The following is a 25682-nucleotide window of genomic DNA, read 5'->3' as shown; positions in this document are numbered from 1 at the left end:
GATTGATAAATCCAGTTCACATATGCTAAAATGTAAATTTTGGTTTGGCTTACCTTGTTATGTCAATTCAATCATTGTAATTCGTTAAACATGATTAATACTGTACCATTTTGTCTGGACCCAACCAATGGTGATTTATTAAGTGAACCATAGTTCAACGAAGAGTTCAAGGTGCAGATCCAATCATATTTTCGTATAACTCAATATGGTTTTTACTAAGTGATGGAATTAGTAAATACGTTGAGAAACGTCACGTTTCTCTAACTAAATATGAGTAGCGGCCATTCTTGGGCACGACGCAAACGGGGAGGCCTCTTGCTTCTCAAATCCTGACTGCTGGCGCAGCCGAAGAAGCATAGGCCCTGGCCCCGCGGATGAAGCCACGCTCGCCTCCCGTCTTGGCGGCGCGAATGAAAGACTGCAGACAACGGGATGGCACCGGGCTGCTTCCTGCTGATACGCCGAGGGCCGGCCGATTGCCCCGTGGCCTGCAGGAAAGGGCAGAGAAAACAGCGACGAGCAGGAGAAAAACGCCCGCCGCGCCGCGCCTGTGCATTGGCCACGACCGCACCAGCCGCAGCAAGCAGGGCCAGGCGCCGCTCGCTGGCCGCCAGCCGGGGGGAGGGGTCCGGCTCAGTGCGGTCGCGGCAAAGCCGGAGTTTCTTCTGCAGCAAGAGAGCAGCAGCAGCAGCAGGCGCGGCCGGGGGCGGAAGTCCTTTGTTGCTGCAGCAGGAGGAGGCGGCGGCCGCGCCGGCAGAGCAGCCGAGGCCTCTCTCCGGTGGCCCTCCGAGACCTCCCCAACGCTTTGGCCGCGGTAAGTGGGGGCGCGAGGCCCGCCAGCGCAATGCCTCCTCAGGCAGGGAATGGGGTAGGCCCGGGAGGTGATCTCTGTTGCGCGGGAATCGAAAGCTGGGCGCTGCGACGACCCCAGGCCTCGGATGCAGAGCGGAGGGGTGGCGGGAAGGCTCTCGGGCAGGAGCAGAGCAGCGTGGCCGACAGCTGGAGGGGAAAAATGGCTGGCAATATGCCTCTGCCTTCGCCCGCGCTTAGGAAAGCGAGGCGCCGGGGAACTTTCCCTGGTCTCGGCCCTCTCTTGCACCGAGCGCCAGAAGGAAAGGCGGCGCCAGCCCGCCCGCCCGACCTAGTGGTGGGGCTTTCCAGCGGAAGCCACTCCTAGCTGCGATTCAGGGCTGCCGTTGCTTCTCCTCCCCCGATTATTGCAGCCATGTGGCTGGCGTCTTGCACCGCCATCAGCTTTCTTGCTGGAGAAGAACGGAAAACTGCAAAGCCGGGCGGACGTTTTCCTTCCAGCGCTAAGCGCCGACAAAAGTTGTATCTGGGGTCGGGAAGAGGAGCAGAGTCTGTGCAGCGCGTGGGAGCGTTGCAGTCGCCAGCGGCTTGACTGAAACGCTGCCGTTTATAAAACGCTACACTCGTCGTGTCCCTCACTTGCTGATGCACTTCGTTGGTGTTTAGAAATAAGTAGATAAATCAGCAAAAATCGGAAGAACGCTGCCTGGCATCTCTCATGCTGTCTGTAACGGGCGTGCAATTTAAGAATACTGTATAACTTTATAGGTGTCTTAAATAGCGGTTGGTTAAAATTTTTATATTCTTCGTGTTCAGTACTTTCCCTCTACTCAGGTGTCTATTGAAACTGCTTTAGTTTTTGGTTTTTGTTGTCTTTGAATTTAAATGAAATCCTGGCATCACTTCATGGAGAATACAACCCCCCCCCCCACTTCTTGGATGCTCCGTAGTGGGTGACATTTTCATTGGAGATGAAACTTAGAAACGTTTCGTCGTTTCAGTCTCCAAGAGCTGAGAAGGCGACAGTGAAGGACATAAGTAATACTGACATTTGACAAAATTGCCCAGTGTATACACATCACTTCTGTACAGGGAAGAGTTCGAATGTAGAGGATTATGATGATGGCCTTGAAGAAAGTATTCAATAGCTAAGCTCTGAAAGGGAGGGGGCAGTGAAAAAGAAACGAAGGATTCCCCTTCCTTGATGACCCTTGGTATTACAAGGGGGAGAGCGAAACTCAGGCTTTCAAAATTCTGGTATTATACCCTACAACAATAAAGTAGTGTTCCAGTAGTCATTGTGTAAGCCAGTTTTCTGATCTGGCTTATCTCAGACAGCTGACAAATGTGTATTTCAAAATGTTTGTTTGTTTGTTTATTATTCAAATTTAGTTACCCTTAGTTTGCACAGCATTTGAATTTTTATGGAAATCTGAACATTCATTTCAGATGGAAAATACTTGGTTATATGATACCACAAAAATGTGGCAAGGAAGGGACCTTAATTCAGTAGCAAATTACATAGGTTCCATATAGAAGACTAGATTCAATTTCTGACAATTCCAGCTGAAAGAGTTGATGCAGGTCTAGTTCTGATCTACAAGGACAGATACCCTTGGTTTACCTGCTCACTAACCCATAGTTTGCTTACCTACTGTTTAGTGAATAAACCACAATTAGTTGGATTCACTAACATACGAAGTCATCAACCATGATAAACATTATGGTCCAGCATTATCAAATGACTGGCATCTATTCTCAAGTATAGCTAACTTAAAGGTAATATTCTTCCAAGTTATCTTAGAGTCCTCAATCTATGTATCCAGCGGTTTTGACCTTTGTTTGGCCTTTGGATTGAAAAGAATTTCTTAGAAAGCTGTGACAATCTGTTTGAATTACATTATTATTAATGCATTAATTATTTTGATTGATTTTTACTTCCAATTTCTAAAATAGACTTCTGTACAGTAGTTGGTTTTCTAGCACATTGTTTATAGACACTGTACAATCTACAATCCATTGTTGGATTTGTTGGTGCTGTTTTCTTAGTTATAGGTGTTAATCTGTAAACACGTATTTTTAATGGAACATGTCTTTACCAAAATCAGCCTTGCATGATTACTTCTAACATCCATTGGCCATCAGATCTGACTAGAACAGAGATGACTGTGTGACCCTCCAGGGATTTTGAACTCCAGTAAGAGAGCATAGCCAGTGATGAGGGATTCTGGGAGTTGCAATTTAACATCTGCAGGACCACTCATCTAGAGAGCTACAGAAATGTCTACAAAGCATTGGGCCCTTATGAAATAAGCCATGAATCAAAAACACAAAGGTAGTCATGTTAGTCCCTAGGAAAGGGGATCCAGAATTCACAATCATGCAATATCAGATAACACATTTCAGAAGATAAAAACTTTTGAGTTCTCTAGAATTCTGTTGTTGCCTTTCCTCAGCCATTGACACACAGTGGTCAGAGACTGGATTTAGCTAGTCACTGATAGATGTAAAGGTAAAGGTAAAGGTTTCCCTTGACGTAAAGTCCAGTCGTGTCCGACTCCAGGGGGCGGCGCTCATCTCCGCCTCAAAGCCTTGGAGCCGGCGTTGTCCATAGGACACTTCCGGGTCATGTGGCCAGCATGACTCACGGAACGCTGTTACCTTCCCGCCGAAGCGGTACCAATTAATCTACTCACATTTGCATGTTTTCGAACTGCTTGGTGTGCAGGAGCTGGGACGAGCAACGGGAGCTCACCCCGCTGCGCGGTTTCGAACCGCCGACCTTCCGATCGACAGCTCAGCGGTTTAACCCGCAGCGCCACCGCGTCCCTCTGACTGATAGATGTACCTTCCATAAATTATCCAACTGGTTCTAAGATAACAGCCGTCACCACATCTGTGACCTTCCACTCATATTTCACCAGCCTCCTAATTTAAATAAATAGTTAATGAGAGGTGAATTAATGTTCCAATAGTTAAGTCTGATAAGATTATTCACTGTTATAACAAGGCTTGTTTAGTAGGTGGAATAATGGAAAAATAAATCATATGCTGATATTTGGGAAGTAACCAAATGGTGTGGGTCTTTGCTGCTGCCCCTTGATGGTTCAGTGTACATTAATAAAACCTGATGAAGCTGAACTATCAGAAGTTTAAGAAGCAACTACACTGCACTGAAGCAATTAAAAACTTGTATCCTGTGTTCTTTGATCATTAACATTTACTGTCTTTTTTCAATATTTCTCTAGACTTAATTTCCCACAAAAAGTTAGGTCATTTAACCTCTAGTCAGTATATGTAGTCTTGTGGGTTACTCAAGCCTGGGAAATCTTTTCAGTGCTGTTGTAGCCTATTAAGCCAGCCAGAGCTGTCACATTTAAGGAATTGTGCAGATATTGTGGCCAGATCCCCCCTTTTTTTAAAAAAACAACAACACAATTTCTTGCATAAATTGTTGGAGAGGTGGGTAGGATGAAGTGGATGAGGGAAACCATCATAAGACCACATTGTTGATAAAGAAATAGCACAAAGATCACTCATTTCTCTCTGGAACATTTCTCTGAGGGAGAATTTGTTTTTCTTTGTGACTTCCTTACCACATCTAGCATGTATGTGTATGCCTTTGTCCATTGCTCCTCCACTGAATTCTTGGAAAACTATAGTCAATGATGTCATGAGAAGTATGTGAACTGAAACTACTACTGCTGCTTAGGCAACTGATGCAGAAGAGAAAATATGAGAGTCTGGGAATCTTTGCAGATTCCCACTATTTGAGACAGTTTCCTTATAATTAATTTAAGTTTTTGTATGTATGCATTAACAGAAGCCTCAGATAAAACACCACAGCTCTTCCCCACCCATGATTAGGAGGATGTTGACAGACTGGAAGGAGTGCAGAAGAGACCTGCGAGGATGATAGCAAAGTTTAGAAAGCAGGTCAGATGAGGCAGAACTGCAGGAACAGGGTACGTTGCTTGCTTGGATGGTTTTACTGAGTGATTTATTGAATCATGCCAGCATCTCTCTTCTTGGGGCAAGTTGCCTCTTCTCCCCTGTACAACTTTAAGGAGAAGCAACTTTACTTCTGTGAAAATTGTTGTCTTGTGTGAACATCATGTAATACTGTGGTGCAGACAACTAGCTCAGGCTGAGCCACTGTAGTACAATAGCTAAGGGCCAATAAGGACATGATGATGGATCTGTGATTACATCCACCATAGTTTATTACAGAGCAAAGACAGCTTCAGAAAGCAAGTGGAATTGGACTTAGGCAGTGGCATGGAAGGTAAGGTGTTTGACGCTTTGCTCCTACTGCAACATTTTCCTGATCAAAATCCATCTTGCTCTCTTTCCTGCTCTGCTGCTAGCCCTGCTGGAGGAAAAGGGTAGGCGCCATATAGCAGCTTAGATTGTTTTTCTACTTCAGGGAAAAGGAATAGTTTCAACTGAGGAAGCAGGATGACTGAAATGAGTTACACTCATATGTTGCCACTGTCTAATTTACTTCAGTTCTTTAAAATTGTTGGTAAATCTGATTGTAGGTTTTTCATACCCATTTTGAAGATCATGAAGTCGGTGGTGCTTCACTTCAGCCACACTTTGCCCCTGATTCTGGATTCATACGACGCACTAAGTCAGCCTTTTCCCAATGGGATGTCCTCTAAATGTGTGAACCTCCTCCCAGAATTCATCTGCCAGTATAGCCATTGCTGAGAATTCTGGGAGTTGAAGTTCACACATCTGGAGAACACCCAGACTGGGGAAGGCTGCCCTATTATTTTTAAATGTAATTATAATAACAACAACAACACCAGTAACAGCTGCTCAGGAAGAATAGATTCATTTTTTTTCTTTTAATAAGCCAGATGACTTATGAGAATGTCTTTCTGTATCTCAGTGCATTATAAATGTCTAACATGGATTGATAAACTCTTTGAATTAATACCACGCTGCTTATCAAGTTCCTCCTCAGTCCTATTTTTTAACAAGCCAGTTCTCTATCACTTAGACATTGGTGTGTTTCCAGTATTTAGTCATGCCTTCTTTTGGCCATAAGCCTGCCTACTTTGGAGATTATGAAGGCATTGTACTATGGCTCAGGCAGAGCTTCAGCCACATACTGCAATCTCTATAAAGAATTTTGTGCATGCTTTGGCAGTGCTTGAGCTTAGGAAATCTAAAAGTCAGCAAAGGGTATCCTTAGCAAAGAAGAAATGTTCCAGTTCTCATTCTGACTGAGGGCATCCCACAGATCTATATACTTATTTCCTCTCTCTTAATCCACTAACAAAAACAAAGTTTCCTCACTTTTTAGGGCAAACCATAATTAGTATCATATGTACTGTATATTGAATGTTCTAAATCAGAGGTAAGACAACTGTGGGCCACATATACATACATACATACACACACACACACACACACACACACAGACAGTGAGTTTTGTGGGGGGTGCATACACACACACAAACACACACAAGCTTAGTGTGAATGAATGCCCAACCCAAGCTTACAAAGTCTGCTTTAAGGACGACAAATACTGGAATTTAGATTAACAGGGCTATGTAACGTTAATCATAAATAGCTCTGAAGAGAGAAGGGATGGAGAAATGAATTATGGGAAGTGGGTGGGAAAAAGCTGAGGAGGCTGGAAAGAAAGAAGTAAAATGTTTTTCCTGTGCTTAGACGTTGTGAGACCTGATATGCACTGACCCAGGTATAGAATTCATTATTGCCTAGTTCAGCTTCTCTGTTCTGAATCCCTAGAAATGTTTTGGGCTACAATTCCTATCAACCTCAGCCAGCATGATTGGAGTTATAGTCTCAAATATAAGGAAAGACTCAAGTTAGGGAAAGCTGGTTTAGTTAGGGCCAGTAGGCCCATCAGTGTAAATTGTGGAGCAAATCTCAAAATTGAGAGATCAAATAACAACCATTTCAGTAGACTGCTCAGTTGACCATCACTAACATTGCCTGTGGGAAAGATTCTAGAAGTTTCTTGCTTATTTTTAAATAATATTTTATTTTTATGTATAGCTATTTATATTGCGTGTAAGCCATTTTGGAAGAAATTTTAGGGATTTAGTGCAGAGACAGCATTGGCCACATTTTTTATGAACTTTGGTGGAGCTGGGATGGGGGTAGTGCTTCTACTCTTGTGCTCATTGACCTCTCAGTGGCTTTTGATCATGGTATCCTTTTGGACTAGTTGCAAGGTTTGAGATTTTTGCTGAGGGGGGCACTGTTTTACAGTGGTTCTCCTCTTTCCTTCATGGCCTGTTCTAGTTGGTGCTGACGGGGATGGGGAGAGATTGCTTCTCACCTTCTCCAATGTGGGGTGCCACAGGGTTTGATACTATCTCTCCTCTTGTGTAAAATCTGCATGAAACTGCTGGATGAGGTCATCTGTTGGTTTGGGATTCAGTATTATTCATATGCTGGTAATACACATTGACCCTGAGATGTATTGTGCAGGTCTTGATGGGAAGAAACTGATTCCAACTTAATCCTACTGAGTTAGAGTGGCTATGGATTTTAAGGGCCCTCAGATGTGGGAATTTTCCTTTTTTAGTTTTGGATGAAGATGCACTTTCCCATTCAAGACTAGGACTCAATCTGGGGATCTTCTTGGACTCTCATCTCCTGCTTGCTTCACTTCAACTGTAGTTTAATACTACAGTATTCTAATTCTGAATATACTTCTTTGGAAATAAGCGCTGTCCACATATTTCACTTAAAACTGAATCTAAACTTTGTTAGTATAGATCTGAAGGCTCCCTGGAGAGGCAGAAAAAAATCACAGAAATTGTAGGTAAAGTTGCAGTATCAGCTTCTTCCTTTGGATAAGAATATCTTATCTCTCTGCTTATTGCCTAATCTTCCTTGGCATCCCTGCCTCCATGCCTATGAAAGTGTAGTTGCTAAACAAACAAACAAAAACAGGAAGAAATATAAGATATCTGAGACCCTGAGTACATACTTCCAGTTTTCTGAAATCTTTTCCAGCTTTTTCAGCCAGTCTCTCAGGAAATTCTCAAGAGGCAAAGTGTGTGATTACTTTTCACATGGTGTGAATATAATGTGAAGTATAATGTGTAGCCAGGTTCTATATTAGGATTGCAACCTTAATAGTTTAATTCCTAATGATCTTCCCTTGGATGGGAAGTCAAAGGATTCCTCCCATGCCTTTTTCCCAAAGATCTTCTTGATTGAAGTTCAAGATGGAGGATCCTTTTGTTTGTTGTCATCTCTGGCAATGTGGTAAATGGCTAGGGTCATATGATGGTATGATGGAATCTGATTATGTCAGTTCCCTAAACATAACTAATAGTTGTTCTTTCCTCCCTTTCTATTGACACAGGATTGTGATTCAAGCACAAGATGGCAAGGACTAGCCATAGCAACTATGTCCTTCAGCAATTGAACAACCAAAGAGAATGGGGATTTCTCTGTGATTGCTGTATTGCAATTGATGATATCTACTTCCAGGCACATAAGGCTGTCCTGGCTGCCTGCAGCTCTTATTTTAGGATGTTTTTTATGAGCCAGCAGCACAGCACAGCACAGTTGAACCTCAGCAACATGAAGATTACAGCTGAGTGCTTTGATCTCATTTTACAGTTTATGTATTTGGGAAAAATCATGACGGCCCCAACTAACTTTGAGCAATTTAAAGTAGCTATGAACTCCCTACAGCTCTATAATGTGCCAGAATGTCTGGAAGATATACAAGATACAAACTCCTCTGGTTTACAGTGCTCTTCTTCTGCTTCCAGCACTCAAAATAGCAAAATGATTTTTGGTGTACGGATGTATGAAGATACACTGGCTAAAAACAAAAGCGAAGCAAGCAAGTGGGGTGCAGAGCCACCAAGTTCTACTGTGAGCACCTCTCAGAGCAGAGAGGTTGATGATGAAGCTTTGCAAGTAAACAGTTTCTCTGAGCAACCCTTGGAGAGCTGCAAAAGGAGCACTGTGTCAAAACTGTCAGGAGCCAAAGACAGAGTGTCCAATTCGCGGCGCTTTGGAAGAAGTTTTACCTGTGATGGCTGTGGCTTCAGTTTCAGCTGTGAGAGGCTATTAGATGAGCATATCATGTCATGCACTAATAGGCATTCCTATCAGAATGCCAGGTATTTTGGGTCTGAGAAGGACAGCAGTGAAAGGGAATCTACTTCTAAAATGCCAGTTTCCCAGTTGGACAAATATCAAGGAGGTGCAGACCAGTCTGCTGAAAGGTCTTCATCCCCAGCATCAAATGTAACAAGTGGAAAAAGCAGGAGTGTCTCATCAGAGCCATTAAATGAAGAGCGAAGTAGAGCCACAGAAAGGAAAAGGATTATCGTTAAAATGGAACCAGATGATAACCCTACAGATGACCTGAAAGAGTTTAATATTGTTAAGGTAACAGATGGCAATGATTCCACCGATAACGATGAACTAGATGATGATGAACCAGTTTATAGGTACTACATTGAGGAAGATGTCAGTGAAAATAGAAGTGTTAGAAAGGCTCTTTTAAAGCCCCACATGCCTATTGATGAGCAGGCTAGAAAATATATTAGAAGCGCCAGAGTCCTTGCAAATAAAGTCAGTGCTGTCAAGGAGGTGACGGAAAATGCATCTTGTGAACTGTGTGGGCTGACAATCACGGAAGAAGATTTGTCTTCTCATTACTTATCCAAACACATAGAAAATATATGTGCATGTGGAAAATGTGGCCAGATATTAGTAAAAGGGCGGCAGTTACAGGATCATGCACAGACTTGTGGAGAACCCCAAGACTTGACCACCAATGGTTTGAGGAGCGTGGAGGAGAAAATTGACTTGGAAGAGAGTCCTGAGGAACAATCTGAAAATCAAGAAATGATGTATGTAGACATGCTAGATGAGTTTGGAGACAGCCATTTTCAGATGAACACTCTTCCAAAAAAACAACTGTACAGGGATTCAGCATGCCCTTTCCGATGTCCTAATTGTGGATTACGTTTTGAAACAGAGAATTTGGTAGTTGAACATATGTCCAGTTGCCTGGAGCAAGATCTGTTCAAGAATGCCATTATGGAAGAGAATGAAAGGGATCATAGACGCAAGCATTTCTGCAATCTTTGTGGGAAAGGGTTTTATCAACGGTGTCATTTGCGAGAACACTATACTGTGCACACCAAGGAAAAGCAATTTGTTTGTCAGACATGTGGAAAGCAGTTTTTAAGAGAACGTCAGCTGCGCCTTCACAATGACATGCACAAAGGCATGGCCAGGTATGTCTGCTCCATTTGTGACCAAGGAAACTTCCGAAAACATGATCATGTCCGGCATATGATATCCCATCTCTCACCTGGAGAGACAATTTGCCAAGTCTGTTTTCAGATTTTTCCAAATAATGAACAACTTGAACAGCATATGGATGTTCACCTCTATACATGTGGCGTTTGTGGAGCCAAATTTAATCTTAGGAAAGATATGAGATCCCATTATAATGCTAAGCATTTGAAACGAACATGACCGCATAATGCATGTTTGACAAGAACTAGAACAAAAGCAGATGGAACACCAAAGCAAAGCAAACAGTGCATAAAAAATTGAACAGCCTGTTTTTAAATGTCTCTGTTTTTTTAAAGAACCTCTGAATCATGTCTTCATTATAAGGTCTTAAACTACGGCACATGGCATAAACAGCACCAAATATTTCATTATTGCATTTTTATTTTTGTCTCATGTTAATTTTTTTTGTTTTCTTTTTGTTCTTTTTGTTTTCTTCACCAGATTATTCAAGTCATTATTTTAAACTCTCAGTTTTAAAAGCACACCGTAGTATTACCTTAGTCACTAGCTTCTATTAAACAGCTTCTCAGTTCCATCAACATGGAATGCCTGTTTTTATATTTCTATGTGTGTTTTATTTTTTCCTTTTATTTTTTCTTGTGAACAATTTAGATTACATAGATTTTAAAATATGCAAGGATAGCCTAATGCCAAGAAATAATCACTGGCTACAACTGAGAACGGAATTCACAATATTTAGGTCTATAGAAATTCATGGGCAGTATTGGATTGCAGTGGTTATGCTTTTTGGCTTGTGTTACAAGCATATAAGGCTATCTTTGATATCCTGTTACTTGCGTTTCATGCGCCCAACATGAGTGCATTTTGTTACTTCTGCATCTTGAGATGAAATGAGGAATACTACAAATTTAACGAGATCCATGCTACAGAATCATTTTACATATTTGTATTTCCTGTGTAATTTTACATCTTTGTAATCTGCTCTAACGATCTGCTGCAGCAGAAAATATGTGAAGTTCCCATAAATGTACCCATAAAGTATTCCATAAAATATCTGGAATAGAATCTAAACCAGGGGTAAGCAATCTGTTGCCTTCCAGATATTTTAAGGTGGGCTACATGTGAATTTGAAACCAAAAGTAGATATTCATCCATTTAATTTAACGGTTTATGCAACTTGGAATCATGTTTACCCCCATGTAAATAGATTTTTTTTAAAAAGTCACTACGTTTTCTTTTTCTCTACTTGGCTTTGCCTAGTTGTCTAGGCAGCAACTCTATTCTACTCTATGAGGCAAAATATCTTTTTAATTGAAGAGGACTTTTCTGAGGTGCTAGATTAATGGGCATCTTCTCCATGAAGCTCATATTTATCCTTCCCAGCAGTCTTTGGAAGCAATTTTTTCTGAGTCTTGGAACAGTCATGAAGGAAGACAGAACAAAGAAAAGCAGATAACAGCCTAAACAAAACTGTGATGCTTGTTTCAAGGGGTTCTTTTATCTGTGTTAATTTCAGACCTAAAGGAGATTATTGGGGCTTTCCTTTTCCTCCCCTCTTTTCCAATTCTGGGACCTCTGGAAGTGGGAGTTGGCTTGCATTGTTGCTGAGGGTGGGCAGGAATAATTGAAATGTGCTGTGGTGCTCAGCCTGCAGTGCTTGTCAACTGTGTAGATTGACTTTGCCTCTTAAGTGTACACCTCATGTTGAAGATGAGCAGATGTTGCTTTGGCTTCTTAGAGAAGCAACCCTGCATTTTTTTTCTGTATTCACTCTGAAACTAAGGATGATTGAATTACTCTTATCATGGGGGTGGGGATCCTCCCTTTTGGTGGTTTCAGTTTTCAAGGCTAAAAAGTCCTAGTTTAGATGTTGCTGCACCTCAATTCCCAATAGTCTCAGCTAATATGCTAATAATAAATGCTGAGCATAGTAGTTCAGCATTTGGAATGTCATGGACTGGCTAACCCTTCCTGGTGCTTGCTGTTTTATGGATTCTTTAGTGTTAAGTTCCTTAATTTGAAAGTATCAGCGTGTGATTATTTTGTAGGCTAAATTCTGGATTTTATTACTGAGGAATAAGCTGCTGTGTGTCTTCAACGGAAAATGAAAGCAACTGCCAGAGTAGCCTGAACTGTCATGGATGTTAAGAAAACCTTTATAGTGTCCTTTATTTTTTTTTAAGTCCAGGAACCATACAATTCCAACAGTTATTTTCAGTCTGCAAGGATTAATGATCCTACACTCGTTAGTTAACTGTCCAACTATGTAATAAGAATAGTTCAGATTACCAGTCCTTCTTCTCATTTGGCTGCTATTCCTTCAACACCAAGGCATCCAGATCCTCCTCCTGAGCAGGATGTGGTTTTCCCCACCCAAACCATTTTTATCTTCAGTCAAGGCTGTAGAATCCAGGATTCTACTATAGGCACAATTCCCATGGGGAACTCAAGACTAGGATTTTTTGGTCATAACACTATTCCAGGGATAGGCGATCTTTTGGGCCAAGGGCATGTAAGTCTACAACATGCTTTGAGAGACATACATAAGCTCCAGGTACATGCTTATATGGCAACACATATACGGCTGCATAAACACATACCTGTGTATGGAAACACTCCCAGCTAGATACAAAGTCGTCACTGCCCTGCAATTGGTAGTGTCATGATAATTCAAGGCCACTTCATTTCAAGAGAGAAAAAAATCACCTCCACAGGAAACAATAAAAGTCACGCTTGCTGTAAGAAAAGGGAGGAGTCTCTATTTTTGTCCCTTTTTTAGCCAATGAAAGGAGAGGAAATTGTTACTGCTCCATCCTTGGCAGGAGTGGTGCAGTTATTCATTGTCCCCTTCCATGTGAAAGAGAGGGCAACTGTGAAGCCTCCCCTTTTCCTCCAAAAGATGAGCGGAACCAAAGGTGCAAGGGGCTGGCATGGTGTGCATGCGTGAGTGTTGGGACCCTGGAAAGCCTGTCTGCCACATTGCCAGTGCCTGTTGCAGTCCACCAAAGAAGCCTGCCCGTTGCAGCCGCCTCTTAATATTTCTGTACCTTATTGTTACAGCTTGTTCTAGTAATGCTGCTCTTGCATCAAATCTCATCAAATGAGCTGCTGTGACTGCTGTAGAAGCTGGTTTGGAAAGAAATAGGCTTGCAATCAGTGTGCACAACAACTTACTTCAGGGATGTGCTATTTTGGCTCAGGTGACAAATATTTACACTCTGCAATATACTGAGCAGCTCTTTATACACTGACCACATAGTTTTATTCATGATTCAAAAATATTCAGCATGTTCTAGCTGCTGATTGGTTGATTTTGAAGAAAATTAAGCAGGTCTGGATCTGGCTACTACTTGGATGAGAGACCACCAGGAAATCCCAGGGCTGTAGGCTAGGCTAGGCAGCGCAAATATCTCAGAAGGAAATGGCAAATCTCTTCTAAACAGTTGCTAAACAAAACTACATGATGTTTTTCATGTAGTCACTGGATTGCAGACTCCTGAAACTTAATTTTATTCAAAATAAATCACTGTGTTGAATGGCTAACCTTCCAAAGAGTTGTGCTAGTTAGAATTCATGTGTATGCCTACTTTTAAAGGACTGGTGGTAAAAGCTGGACCTTGGATGGTACACTTCATATTGTAGCTCATAATGACTTTTTCCAGTGATGAATGAGGAAGCTTCCAGAATACTCCCCAAATGAATAGTATAGTATCTTTTTAAGACGGACCAAAATTCTGAAAGAATATTATGCACCCTATACCAAACTCTTCTTCCTGGGAAAAGACATGGGTACTTTTAAGGAGTTGCAGTCAGGTGCTATCTTTACACCCCCACATGCACTGAACCACCGTTCCATCTTCAAAGCATTGCAGAGTTACAGTCTTTATATACCAATGAGAAAACCTGGAACCTGGCCCACTAATTAATTGGTATCTAGTGCAGATGCTTCAGCATAGTTGTAATAGGTGTGTGATCAGTTACCCCATTCCAGAACCAGGCCATTGCATTTTGTACCAGCTGCATCTTCCAGACCACTGCCAGCAGATGGAGCTGGCCACTCCCACAACGAAGAATCTACCAGTGCCTGAACCGGGCTACGTGTCACCTCTGAAAGGCGGTAACTAACCAAGAAGGATGGGGATCTAACGCACAGGCGACAAAACTTAACATTCCAAGGATCCTATCCACTTCAACTGGAGTAACCGGACTGAATTTAGCCCAGATAACCAGACAAAACTGTCACAGTCATCGCAGAACCAGCACAGCAAAGTCTAATTCCAGATAGATCCAGGAGACTTTATCCAACAGATGTTTAGCATAATCATCACAACAGTTCTGCAAGGATTCCTACAACCTCTCTTTACCCAGAAGGGATCAAGTCACCCAAAATGGGTTGCTAGGTGGCTATCCCGTTGGTATATTTCCTTACCTGCAGCAGTGGAGAAACACTGAAAATGATATATAAAATATCATCTATGTCAAACTGAAAAATAATTAACCATGCAAATAAGCCTCTTAAATGATGAATACCTGTGTAGACTTTGAATTCTACAGTGATGAGGTTCTGAGGGGAAAAAATTGTCAGGCTTATGATGGGCCACAGCACGTAGTTTGTGAACTTTGTTGTAGTTGTTGCAACAGAATCCAACTGAATACTAGAAAAAGTTTTAACAGTAAGAGGAGTTTGATAGTGGAATTATGAGAGAGGGTGGGCTCCCCTTTGTTAAACAACCATCTGCCTGGGATGTTTTAATTTGGATTCCTTCCCTGAGCAGAGGGGTTGGGCTTGAAAGCCTAAATGCCTCTTTCTAACACTGATTTGTGCAAATGGGGTATCAAATTAAAAGCAGCAGCCACCGGGCCCTGGTTGAATCAATGCCATATTACACTAACATAAAGTGGAATTTCTCCAAAGGGATCTGGCATAAGGCCACAGATGGAAAAGAATGAAGCTTTTGACATTTCTACTAGCCTAGGTAATGATATTAGCTGCAATTTAAGATGTAAAGACATTAAGAAGCAATTGTAGATTTCTCTAATATGAAAACTTTCAATAACAGTTGATGTAGCCACTGCCAAGTTCTTTTCTTCCTTTTTAGTGTGTCACTCAAGAAGTGTCTAGGCCCTTGTAATGCTGTGTCAAGCTTCAACTGACAGGTAGGACTGGAACCAATTAGGCAAGCTCACAGGAATCCAAGATTTTCTGATAAGTAGTTCTTATTGAAGGACATCTTGGAAGACATAACAAAAGAATTCCAGCAACTGCTGTGTTTGAAGAATAAACCCTACTTATAAAATCGGTATTTCAAACCTTTTGGTGTTTCTTTTTCTTGCCTGTCCAATGTAATGGGCTTCCCAACCCCTTCTTTTTGAGCAGGAGGCCCAATTTCTGTCTGTCCCTTGTTTTGGCAACAGTCAGATCTGCATTCATATTGATTTTCTCTGACAACATGAAAACCAATTCTTACATAGTATAGTTTTCAAACTTTACAAAGATCATTGAACTGGATTAATGGCTGACCAGATCCTAAGTGGCACAGAACACTTGTACCTTGAGGCTAGCTTATCCAGTGTATTGGTTAATAAGCTTCCTGGAAACTTGATAGCCATCACTAATTTTTCTCTGAAGAATTCATAAAATGATAAAAGTCCCAGCATCTGTTATAAATGAGACTAGAGAAAAGATAGCAACGCCAGTATTATCTTGTTATATGCAATGCAGCATTTTGCCTATAACCAAGTATGAAAGCCTTCTGGAAACAAATTATTTTATTTAGTTAATTTGGCTTTCTGATAGAGTTCATCTACATTCTTCTCAGCCTGCAGCAAGATGAAATCCTGGCTGTTACTACAACAAGAAGGTATGGGGATACCTTCTGAGAATGGGTGGATACAACTATTTATTTTAAAATTGTTTTTTTCTGGGTTGCAACCAAAAATCGTCCAGGAAAATTCTCAAGGCAATTTTCATCTAATGTCATATAATTCAGTTAGCCTTAATAAATAAAAGAAAGCTTCATACAATGATAAATAACACTGCCTTATAATTTGAAAAAGATTACTATATGTCGCAATACCTACTGCTACCACACGGTGTCACCCTTGCTCATAAGAAGCAAAGCAATTCTCACTGAAGTCTTATTTTTTCTAAATTTAACCTGCTTTAAAGATCAGTGTTTAACAATTGCCACAGTCCTGGTCCCATTAATTAAACATATAGGATTGTGTGTACCCAACCACGGCCCAAGCAAGACGGACATACCAAGCCTCTGAAATTGTCCAGTCCTTCACAGGTATTCAAATCTTTCTGTTTATTTACATAAAGGGTCTATCACTTTTCCATACAGTGACACATCGTAAGACTTGATTAACAAAGCCCATCAGTGGCATTACTTATCCTTCCAGACTCATGTAGATGGAAGCAAGTTAGCATGAATGTAATGCCCAGAGTCACTCTTAGTGAGGTGGGTGGTGGTGAAATATAAAATATAAATAAAGTAAATAAATCTGTGTCACTGTAAACTTCAAGAAGAAAAGTAAAAAATCTTTTCTGACGGTCATATTCAGCACTAGTGCTCAGCATCACAGCCGAGACTCCACTGCCAAGTCCCAGTCCTGTTTTTTCTCCTATATTCTTGTTAGCACATTTATTAGTAATGAATATTTTTTACTCTGGCAGCTTAAAATTCTAATATTAGATAGTTTTAAAGTGAAATGTTGATTGGTTTATAGAGCAACTTTTCCCAATGCAATGCCTAATTCCCACCATTATTTGATTCTGAAGAGCTCCTTTAGCTTCTTGCATTAAAAAGCTACTGAGTGTTTGCATAAGCTATGAAGCTCTAGCACTGACTGCTGCATGGCACTGCATGAGTATTATAAAGTTATAACTGGTCTTCTGTTGGTAGGATAACTAACAAAAATTTAATTATTATGGAAATGATATTCAGTAAGAAAACGTTAACTTTGCTACCAATATCATGAGAAAAAATGATTATGTAAAGAAAAGTGGGCATAAAATATGTTCATGATTTATCTCAATGGCAGCGCATTCCCAGTCAAAGACAATACACAAAATTGTATAATGAACAATGAGATTATTGAAAGGGAAAAATCCACAGAATGAATCATTTAAATAAAAGCCTAGATGCTTGCTTGTTTGTTTAATAAGCCAGGAAGTATATCATAATTATCAAATTAAAAGAATTTGAAACCACATAACTGGTTTCCTGAAATACATCAGTATTCATCTAATCTAGTATTCTAGTAACACAATTCTCAATATGCTTTCTCTTATTCCTGGGTACCTGCAAGCCTTCCCTGTGTCTAACATCTGATATTCAAAGATAAATTATAATTGTACATTTGCATTCTGTGTATCACAAACAGAGCATGCAAGCATGTTCTAAAAACCTTGGTTATTCTCATAAAGCATATGCTCCAGGAACAACCCATGTGAGTTGTAAAAATGCTATTCTAATTTTAATACCAAAGCTAACACTGAAATCCTATATAAATCTATTTAAAGTAAGTTTTGCTAAACATAATGGGATTTACTCCCAGATAAGTATGCAAATTCCGACAACTGTTTAGGACCCTCATAGGCAGAAGTTACTTTATCAGATCAGTGTGAAAATGTAATAGTTTTGCAAAAATGAAGACAGAAATCTCTGTCTAAATTAATAGAAAATATATCTAGCTGCTAGACATTCTTGTAACTGCATTCGCTCTCTAGTAAAGGAAAAAAGGTATTGAGAAAAACAACAGTATACAGTGAGAATAAACAAAACAAATATATCCTTATTGTATTAGTGGTTATCAAGAAATATCAGTATAAAGTTTTAATCAGAAGATTGAGATTGGTTTCTGTCAAAAATCTATTCTGAAAGAATGGCATAGCTGAGATGAGCACCGCCCCCTTGTGTTAGACACGACTAAACGGGAACCTTTACCTTTACCTTTAGTCATAGTGAATATATATGGATTAATGTTTGGATTGCTTTTACAAAACAATATATTTCTATTCAAAACAAAGAACAGCAGTTTTAAGGTAATTGTTCTAACTGCACACAAAGAAGTTCCATTTCACATTAGCATAACAGACAAAAATTGAAGCAGATTCAAGAATGATCAATATGTAAAAAATACAGTTAAATTCATGCAATTTTCTCCACAGGATGAATTAAGAATGATCTGCTATGGAAAATATCTGTGAGGTCATTTTATCACTCCCCCACAAAAGAGTTAAAATATAGCTTTGCCTTGTTCTGAGGATTTCAAAGACCTGTAATGTGATTTTGCTTATTTGTGAATGTGGGCCACCTTGTACAGAAACTTAAATTAAAAAATGGGTTATAAATTAATTTAAAAAATTAATCAAATTATTCAGTTGGGAACATTGCTACCCTGACCCTTTTCCTATTTTCTGATTTCGTCTCCTTATGTTGCATTCAGTGTATGGCCATATATTGAATGCAATATAAGGAGAGGAAAAGTATGTGAGTATGTGAAGAGAGAGTATATGAAGAGAGGGACTATATTTGTAACAAAATAATACACTTTCATTTGAAATAACTATATGAATTAGCTGTGGTCTTAAAATGTATATGTAAATGTTTTCTTCTATGTGATGGAAAGAACTTCTGTTGCTGAAAGAATAAAAGATTTTAAAGAATCTGCTTAGATATGGATTTTCCTTCTCTGCCTTTTCAGACAGAATTGCATTTTAACGTTTAATTTTTTTACACACATTCCCAGCACATACTATACAGAGCTAATCACATTTCTTTTCTGGTTTCATCACTAAGAAGTGTGAGGAATTTCTTGCATTACAACCAAAAAAGGTAAAATTCCTTTCCTCTCTGGCTCTTTGCTCAATTGTAGTATTTGACATTAAGTTGAATTTCTAAATAGAGACATGCAAGCTGCAAATATACATCACAGTTCATAAAAATGTTGTTTTTTTTCTTTTCCCTTCTCTTTGATTATTGTCCATTTCCTCTGCAATTTCATTTTGCCATTATCCCTTTCATTGTCCATTCTAAACATAAAGATGTCCTACTGCTCAGTTTGATTCCTGGTGATTATATGGTGACACATAACCATGCAATTTTCTTGGCCAAAGTATGGAAGTAGTTTGCCATTAATTTCTTCCAGGATATATATTTTTTACTTTCCAGTTTAGCCTACAGCCTGGTATACCCTGTGGTCTTCCATCAAAGTACCAACCAGGTCCAATTCTATTTCAGCTTTGAATCCCAGACCAAGTTGTCTAGGTGCTGCCATCTGCTGAGACATATTCCAAATGTTCACCTTTCAGATCAAACTTCACCATTCCAACTTCATACTTTAGCATACTTTACCTCCAAATTAATTTCCCAAGGTCTTGTGCCATCAAGCCTACTTGCCAAGATGTGCAGATAAAGAAAAAGTAAATGCTGGGGAGGTAATTGTGCAAATAAAAAAATATATATGCGCAAATGATAACTGCAATAAAAAATTGCACTATGGAACATTCTTGTTTAGGGCTACTTCATTCCATCCTCCCTCTTCCTCTGTGTACTGGACTGATTTTATCCAAATGATCAATCAGCATTATGTTGTTTCTGGATATATATTACTTCATCCTTACTGGTTGTTTTTGGAGACAACCTTCTCTAAGATTTCTTTCTTGAAGATTTATTATTCTTTTGCACAGCTTAAGGTTCTTCTTCTGTATATGGATGCTGCCATGTAGCTACATGAGGATCGACAAAGAATGAGCTTACCCTCAGTATACAGAATGATTTAAAAACTTTCTGAAAACTATGCAGTATATGCAAGTTGGGGGCTGGATATCTGCAAGACCACTTCTCACCACATGTTGCCTATCCTATATGATTTGATAGTGTTGACATCCCATCAATACAGTAAGACAATGCCATCTTATAGGATCTTAAGGAGGCCTTCTCTATAGCTGCTGCAGCCTTTGAAACAGAATTCCCGGAAAGTTTGCACAGCCCTGACCTTGCTGCCTATTGGGAAAACCACAAAACTTTGGCTCTTTCAGCAGGCCCTGGTTTAAGGTGATTTGTGACCCTACATTTAATACCAGATATTTTATTTATTTAGTATTTGTGGTTACTTTCCCTGATGTGTATATTTTGTTGTTCTTATTGGTTTATTAAGGTTTTTTTTAATTGTTCATTAACTTATTGTATGTCTGGAGTTGTTTCAGCAATTAAGGTGGCATATAAGTTGAATAAATACAGTACATAAAAATAAAATGTGCAGTACAAAGGCAAGAAAACAACAGTCTTCCCCTATTGTTTATTCCCAGTATTTGTTAACTCAAATGAATGCTTCCTCTGAACACATGTATTTCATCTATCTTTCATGGTCATGCTATTTTTTTTTTCATGTCAGAAGCACCTACCAAGGTGCTTCTGTATTGAAAGGATTTGCCGGTGACGTCACTGTTGCTCAGGGGACGCCCAAGGGGGCTCTTTTCATGTCCCTACTATTTTCCCACCAAAGTGGTACCTATTCATTTACTTGCATTTGCATGCTTTCAAACTGCTAGGTTAGCGGGAGCTGGGACTAGTTGACGGGAGCTCACTCCATCACGCGGCTTGCGCTCTCAGGTTTCGAACTGCCAAGCTATTATTAACTGGTCATGCTATTATAATAGCTTATAATGGAAACATTCTTAATCTTGCATGTACAAAATGTACTACTGTATTGCCCCACTTGTTTGTTCTCTCTGTCCCCCATTACTTTACTGTAGTTGCCACTACAGCTTCACTCTAAATTGCCCTACACTTGCTGTATCTTCAGTCCTCCATTAACTTTAGGCCCTTGCTGCACTCATATTACTTTTAGAAAAAGTGTGTCTTGAGCAAATTTTAAAAGCTACACCTTATGTCCTTATATGGCATACAGTATATCTAAGGCAACTTGAGAGATTTAATTATCACTAGATGTTATTCACTCAAGTACAGAATGGATAAGGACCTTTGCTAATTAAGTTTCTGTGTAGGAGAATGCAATTCTGTACATACAATTTTTCTAATTCCAGGGTTGAATAGTGGTTAAATAGATTCCGATCCTAAGTTTGATCTTTGCTGTGGCATTATTGGGCAGATGCCAGGCATATACAGTAGTCTCCACTTTAGCCCAGCCAAAATGGGGATGGAGAGCAGATCCCAGCAACTGAGAGGGAGCATTCCCACAGCAATCTAAAATGGCCAATGGGATCTAAGCAGATCCCAATCCCTGACCTCATCAGCAACCACATTGTTGATGAAGCCTCTTAGATTGTGTCTAGGCAAAAACTGTGTTGGGTGAAGAGGGAAAATACTACTTTAGAATTGCAGCAGCTAAAAATGGCTTTAAGCTGCCTGTGATGAAGACACTTCATGAGGTCATGTCATAAAAATGGTTACCAGGATATGTTTGTGCCACAGTTAGAAGACACGAGGGTGAGTCCTCAGTTCAGAATTTTCTAAGTGCAGAAAGCCCACCTCAGGGATAGGAAAGCAGTATCCCTTTCTGTGTGGTTCAGAAATACACAGCCTCTGAACAGCCAAGTTTTCTTTAGCTATCTTGGCCTATATCCAATATACTAGATCCCCTCTTTCATCTTTCATTTACTTATCCTCCTCCATCCCTTTAAAATGTTTTAAGCCAGCAGCCACACTTTGTAGTACAGAATTCAATACATTTAATTTGTGCCCTGTGTGAAAAATTGTATTCTTTGTTGTGAAGATACTATCAGTAAACCTGAGATCTATTATTATTTTATTCCTTTTATCAGGGCCTCAACTAAGGGGGGCAAGTGGGGCATGTGCCCCAGGCGCCGCGCTGGGGTGTGTGTGCCAAAATGAGCGCTGGGGGACACCAAAATGGGCATGGAATCCATGTTTGCCCTGGGTAACACAGACCACAGTTGCGGCCCTGCCTTTTATGTATGTATGTATGTATGGTCGACTGAAGGCAGCCAACATACCTAATGCTCCTGCCTCCTATTTTCCCCACAACCACCACCTCCTGACGTGGGCAGCACTAAGAGAGAGTGAGTGACCCGAAGTCACCCAGTTGGCTTTCATGCCAAGGGAGGCCTAGAACTCAGTCTCCAGCCGTCCCGGCCAGCACCTGAACCACTACACTAAACTGGCTCTATATATTGTGAAGGGGCTGAAAATACTTTTTTCTACAAAACTTACATGAATGGCTAAACTTGCTTTAAGAAAAACCTATGTGTGTGTGTGCATTGATACATTAGTTTGATGTTAACAGAGACCCGTAACTTTTCAGTGAGTAATAACGGCTCCTGAGGGGAAGCACACTCAGCATACGCTCAAGAGCGATCTTGCGACTGGGGCCCTGGGTCTCGACATGAACGGTCAAGTTTGCTTTGGGCAAATATGACAGTTTGCGATAGTTCAGTCATCTTCCCCACCAAGGCGCTGTTCTTTTCCTCAACGGAGCAAATGCGGGACCGTTCCCACAACGGCCTCTTCCGCTCCGGCCGCCAGACATCGCTGCCCCTCCCCTTGAGATCCTGCGCGCACTCCGAATCTTCCAGGCGCCGCTAGAAGCGAATACAAGGGGCTCGAGCTCCGAAGGTAACCTGAATACACGAAACCAGCTCAACCACTCGACCGACCGAGGGAGGGGCTGAAGGAACAGGCGGAGCTGTTTTGCATAACGGCCGCCCAAAAGGCAGTTCGAGACCGCCCAAGGGAGAGCGTTCCGATTCTTTATTGGTCGCTGGTGAAATCAATCCTTCTGGTCGGAGCGCGCCTCCTCTGGAAATTTCTAACTGTGACGAAAGAAGGGGCATGGACATACCAAAGCGATTGGTCAGAGATCTGGAAAGAATGACGTGATTGGGCGATTGGATTCTGGCAGATTCCAGAAGCCGGTGCACCGGGAATATAAAAGCAAGCCGAAGGGAACGCAACGGCAGATCCCGTCTCGTTGCAGTCTAACGGACAGCTCCGGAAAACCTTTTTTATTTTAATCGTCGAAGCTTTAGAGATATCTTGACCGTGTTCTGCAACCATGTCGGGTAAAGCGCCTGCCATAGGCATTGACTTGGGCACCACATACTCCTGCGTCGGAGTTTTCCAGCACGGGAAGGTGGAGATCATTGCCAACGACCAAGGCAACCGCACCACACCGAGTTACGTTGCCTTTACGGACACTGAACGCCTCATCGGAGATGCAGCAAAGAATCAAGTGGCCATGAATCCCAACAACACCATCTTTGATGCCAAGCGTCTCATCGGCCGCAAATTTGACGACCCTACAGTGCAGTCCGATATGAAGCACTGGCCTTTCTGTGTGGTGAGTGAAGCTGGGAAGCCCAAGGTACAAGTTGAGTACAAGGGTGAGAGCAAGACCTTCTTTCCTGAAGAAATTTCCTCTATGGTGTTGACCAAAATGAAGGAAATAGCTGAGGCTTACCTGGGTCGCAAAGTCCAGAGTGCTGTAATCACTGTACCTGCATACTTCAATGACTCCCAACGCCAAGCCACCAAAGATGCAGGCACCATCACAGGTCTCAATGTACTGCGCATCATTAATGAGCCCACAGCTGCTGCCATTGCCTATGGTTTGGATAAGAAAGGAAGCAGAGCAGGTGAGAAGAATGTGCTGATCTTTGACTTGGGTGGTGGCACTTTTGATGTTTCAATTTTGACCATTGAAGATGGCATCTTTGAAGTGAAATCTACTGCTGGAGATACTCACTTGGGTGGTGAGGACTTTGACAATCGCATGGTCAGTCACTTTGTGGAGGAATTCAAGCGCAAGCATAAGCGTGACATTGCTGGCAACAAGCGAGCAGTTAGAAGGCTCCGCACAGCCTGTGAGAGAGCCAAACGTACCCTGAGTTCCTCCACCCAGGCTTCTATTGAGATTGACTCATTATTCGATGGAATTGATTTCTACACATCCATCACCCGTGCTCGCTTTGAGGAGCTCAATGCTGATCTCTTCCGTGGGACTCTTGAACCTGTGGAGAAGGCTCTTCGTGATGCTAAGCTGGACAAAGGGCAGATCAATGAAATTGTCCTAGTCGGAGGCTCAACTCGTATTCCCAAGATCCAGAAGTTGCTACAAGACTTCTTTAATGGAAAAGAGCTAAACAAAAGCATAAATCCTGATGAAGCTGTGGCATATGGTGCTGCTGTGCAGGCTGCTATTCTGATGGGTGACAAATCAGAAAATGTGCAAGACCTCCTGCTGCTTGATGTAGCACCACTTTCTCTGGGTATTGAGACTGCTGGTGGTGTGATGACTGCCTTAATCAAGCGCAACACAACTATTCCCACCAAGCAAACCCAGACCTTCACCACCTATTCAGACAACCAGAGTAGTGTGCTGGTGCAAGTGTACGAGGGTGAGCGGGCCATGACCAAGGACAACAATCTGCTGGGCAAGTTTGACCTGACGGGTATCCCACCTGCACCTCGTGGTGTGCCCCAAATTGAGGTTACATTTGACATTGATGCAAATGGTATCCTCAATGTCACTGCAGTGGACAAGAGCACAGGAAAAGAGAACAAGATTACCATTACTAATGACAAAGGCCGCCTCAGCAAAGATGACATTGACCGCATGGTGCAAGAAGCAGAGCGTTACAAGGCAGAGGATGAGGCTAACCGGGAACGGGTAGTTTCCAAAAATGCCCTGGAGTCCTATGCATACAACATCAAGCAGACTGTGGAGGATGACAAGCTGAAAGGCAAGATTAGTGAGCAGGACAAGCAGAGGGTGCTTGAAAAGTGCCAGGAGGTGATCAGTTGGCTCGATCGAAACCAGATGGCTGAGAAGGAAGAGTTTGAGCACAAGCAGAAGGAGCTGGAGAAGCTTTGCAACCCCATCATTGCCAAATTGTACCAGGGTGCTGGAGCTGCAGGTGCTGGTGCTCCAGGTGGTGGTCCCACTATTGAAGAAGTAGATTAAGCTACCATGGGCTAGACTGTATGAGCAATTTCCATCTGCTCTATTCTTTCCCCATGGAGCCTCTGGGTGTGTAAGGGAGGAGGTATTGTCTTGCTCTCTAATTTATTGGAAAGCATTGCCAGCTCATTTTTGTTGCAGATAATGTTTGTCTTAGTATTAAGATAACTATGTGCTAGTTGGCGGATGTTTGTTTTTTTAATGTTCACTGTTGTAAATATCTACTTGAGCATTACAATTGAGGGGAAGACATTTCAGAAGAGCAAGAAGAATGTTAAACATTAAAAACTTCGTTATTTTTGGCAACTTTTTGGTCTGATTATTTTGAAATTTTGGTAATAAAAGTTATTTGAAGCATACATTTCCTTTTTTCCCCTTTCTTTCTAAACACAAGTTTTTTTTAATGGGCTGCAGGGAGTGCAAAATGTTATTTACTTGATAGTAAGACCTGTAGGGGGAAAGGGGTCAAGTATTTCTACATGCATTAATGTTAAAAGATGTTACAAGCAGAATATTTTCTTGGGGTTCTGAATTAATTTTCAGAACATACTCTTTGATAATACTGTACCAGATTATCAAAAAAGGGGGCTGATTAGAACTCTTGGTCTAAGTCAGTGTTTCTCAACCTTGACAACTTG

The 25682-nt window shown here is 41.2% G+C and overlaps 2 protein-coding genes across 3 annotated transcripts; both read left to right on the top strand.

The window, feature by feature from the left end:
- The first annotated feature begins 712 nt into the window (after nucleotides 1-712).
- On the top strand, nucleotides 713-10671 carry ZBTB1 (zinc finger and BTB domain containing 1). 2 transcript variants are annotated; one of them, XM_063290428.1, is made up of 3 exons: nucleotides 713-818; nucleotides 4637-4775; nucleotides 8171-10671. In XM_063290428.1, the coding sequence occupies exon 3, from the start codon at nucleotides 8191-8193 to the stop codon at nucleotides 10312-10314; it is 2124 nt and encodes a 707-aa protein (XP_063146498.1). In that variant the 5' UTR covers nucleotides 713-818; nucleotides 4637-4775; nucleotides 8171-8190; the 3' UTR covers nucleotides 10315-10671. The 2 variants fall into 2 exon arrangements, with proteins under 2 accessions (XP_063146498.1, XP_063146499.1); XM_063290429.1 differs by lacking the exon at nucleotides 4637-4775 and having other exon boundaries at nucleotides 730-814.
- A 12389-nt stretch (nucleotides 10672-23060) lies between these two features.
- Nucleotides 23061-25403, top strand: HSPA2 (heat shock protein family A (Hsp70) member 2). The gene has a single exon (XM_063290427.1). The coding sequence runs from the start codon at nucleotides 23140-23142 to the stop codon at nucleotides 25045-25047; it is 1908 nt and encodes a 635-aa protein (XP_063146497.1). The 5' UTR covers nucleotides 23061-23139; the 3' UTR covers nucleotides 25048-25403.
- Nucleotides 25404-25682: the final 279 nt, after the last annotated feature.

The sequence above is a fragment of the Candoia aspera genome, chromosome 1 (assembly GCF_035149785.1).
Source record: "Candoia aspera isolate rCanAsp1 chromosome 1, rCanAsp1.hap2, whole genome shotgun sequence".
Classification (NCBI taxonomy): Eukaryota; Metazoa; Chordata; class Lepidosauria; order Squamata; family Boidae; genus Candoia; species Candoia aspera.
This window is presented reverse-complemented; position numbering and strand designations above follow the sequence as displayed.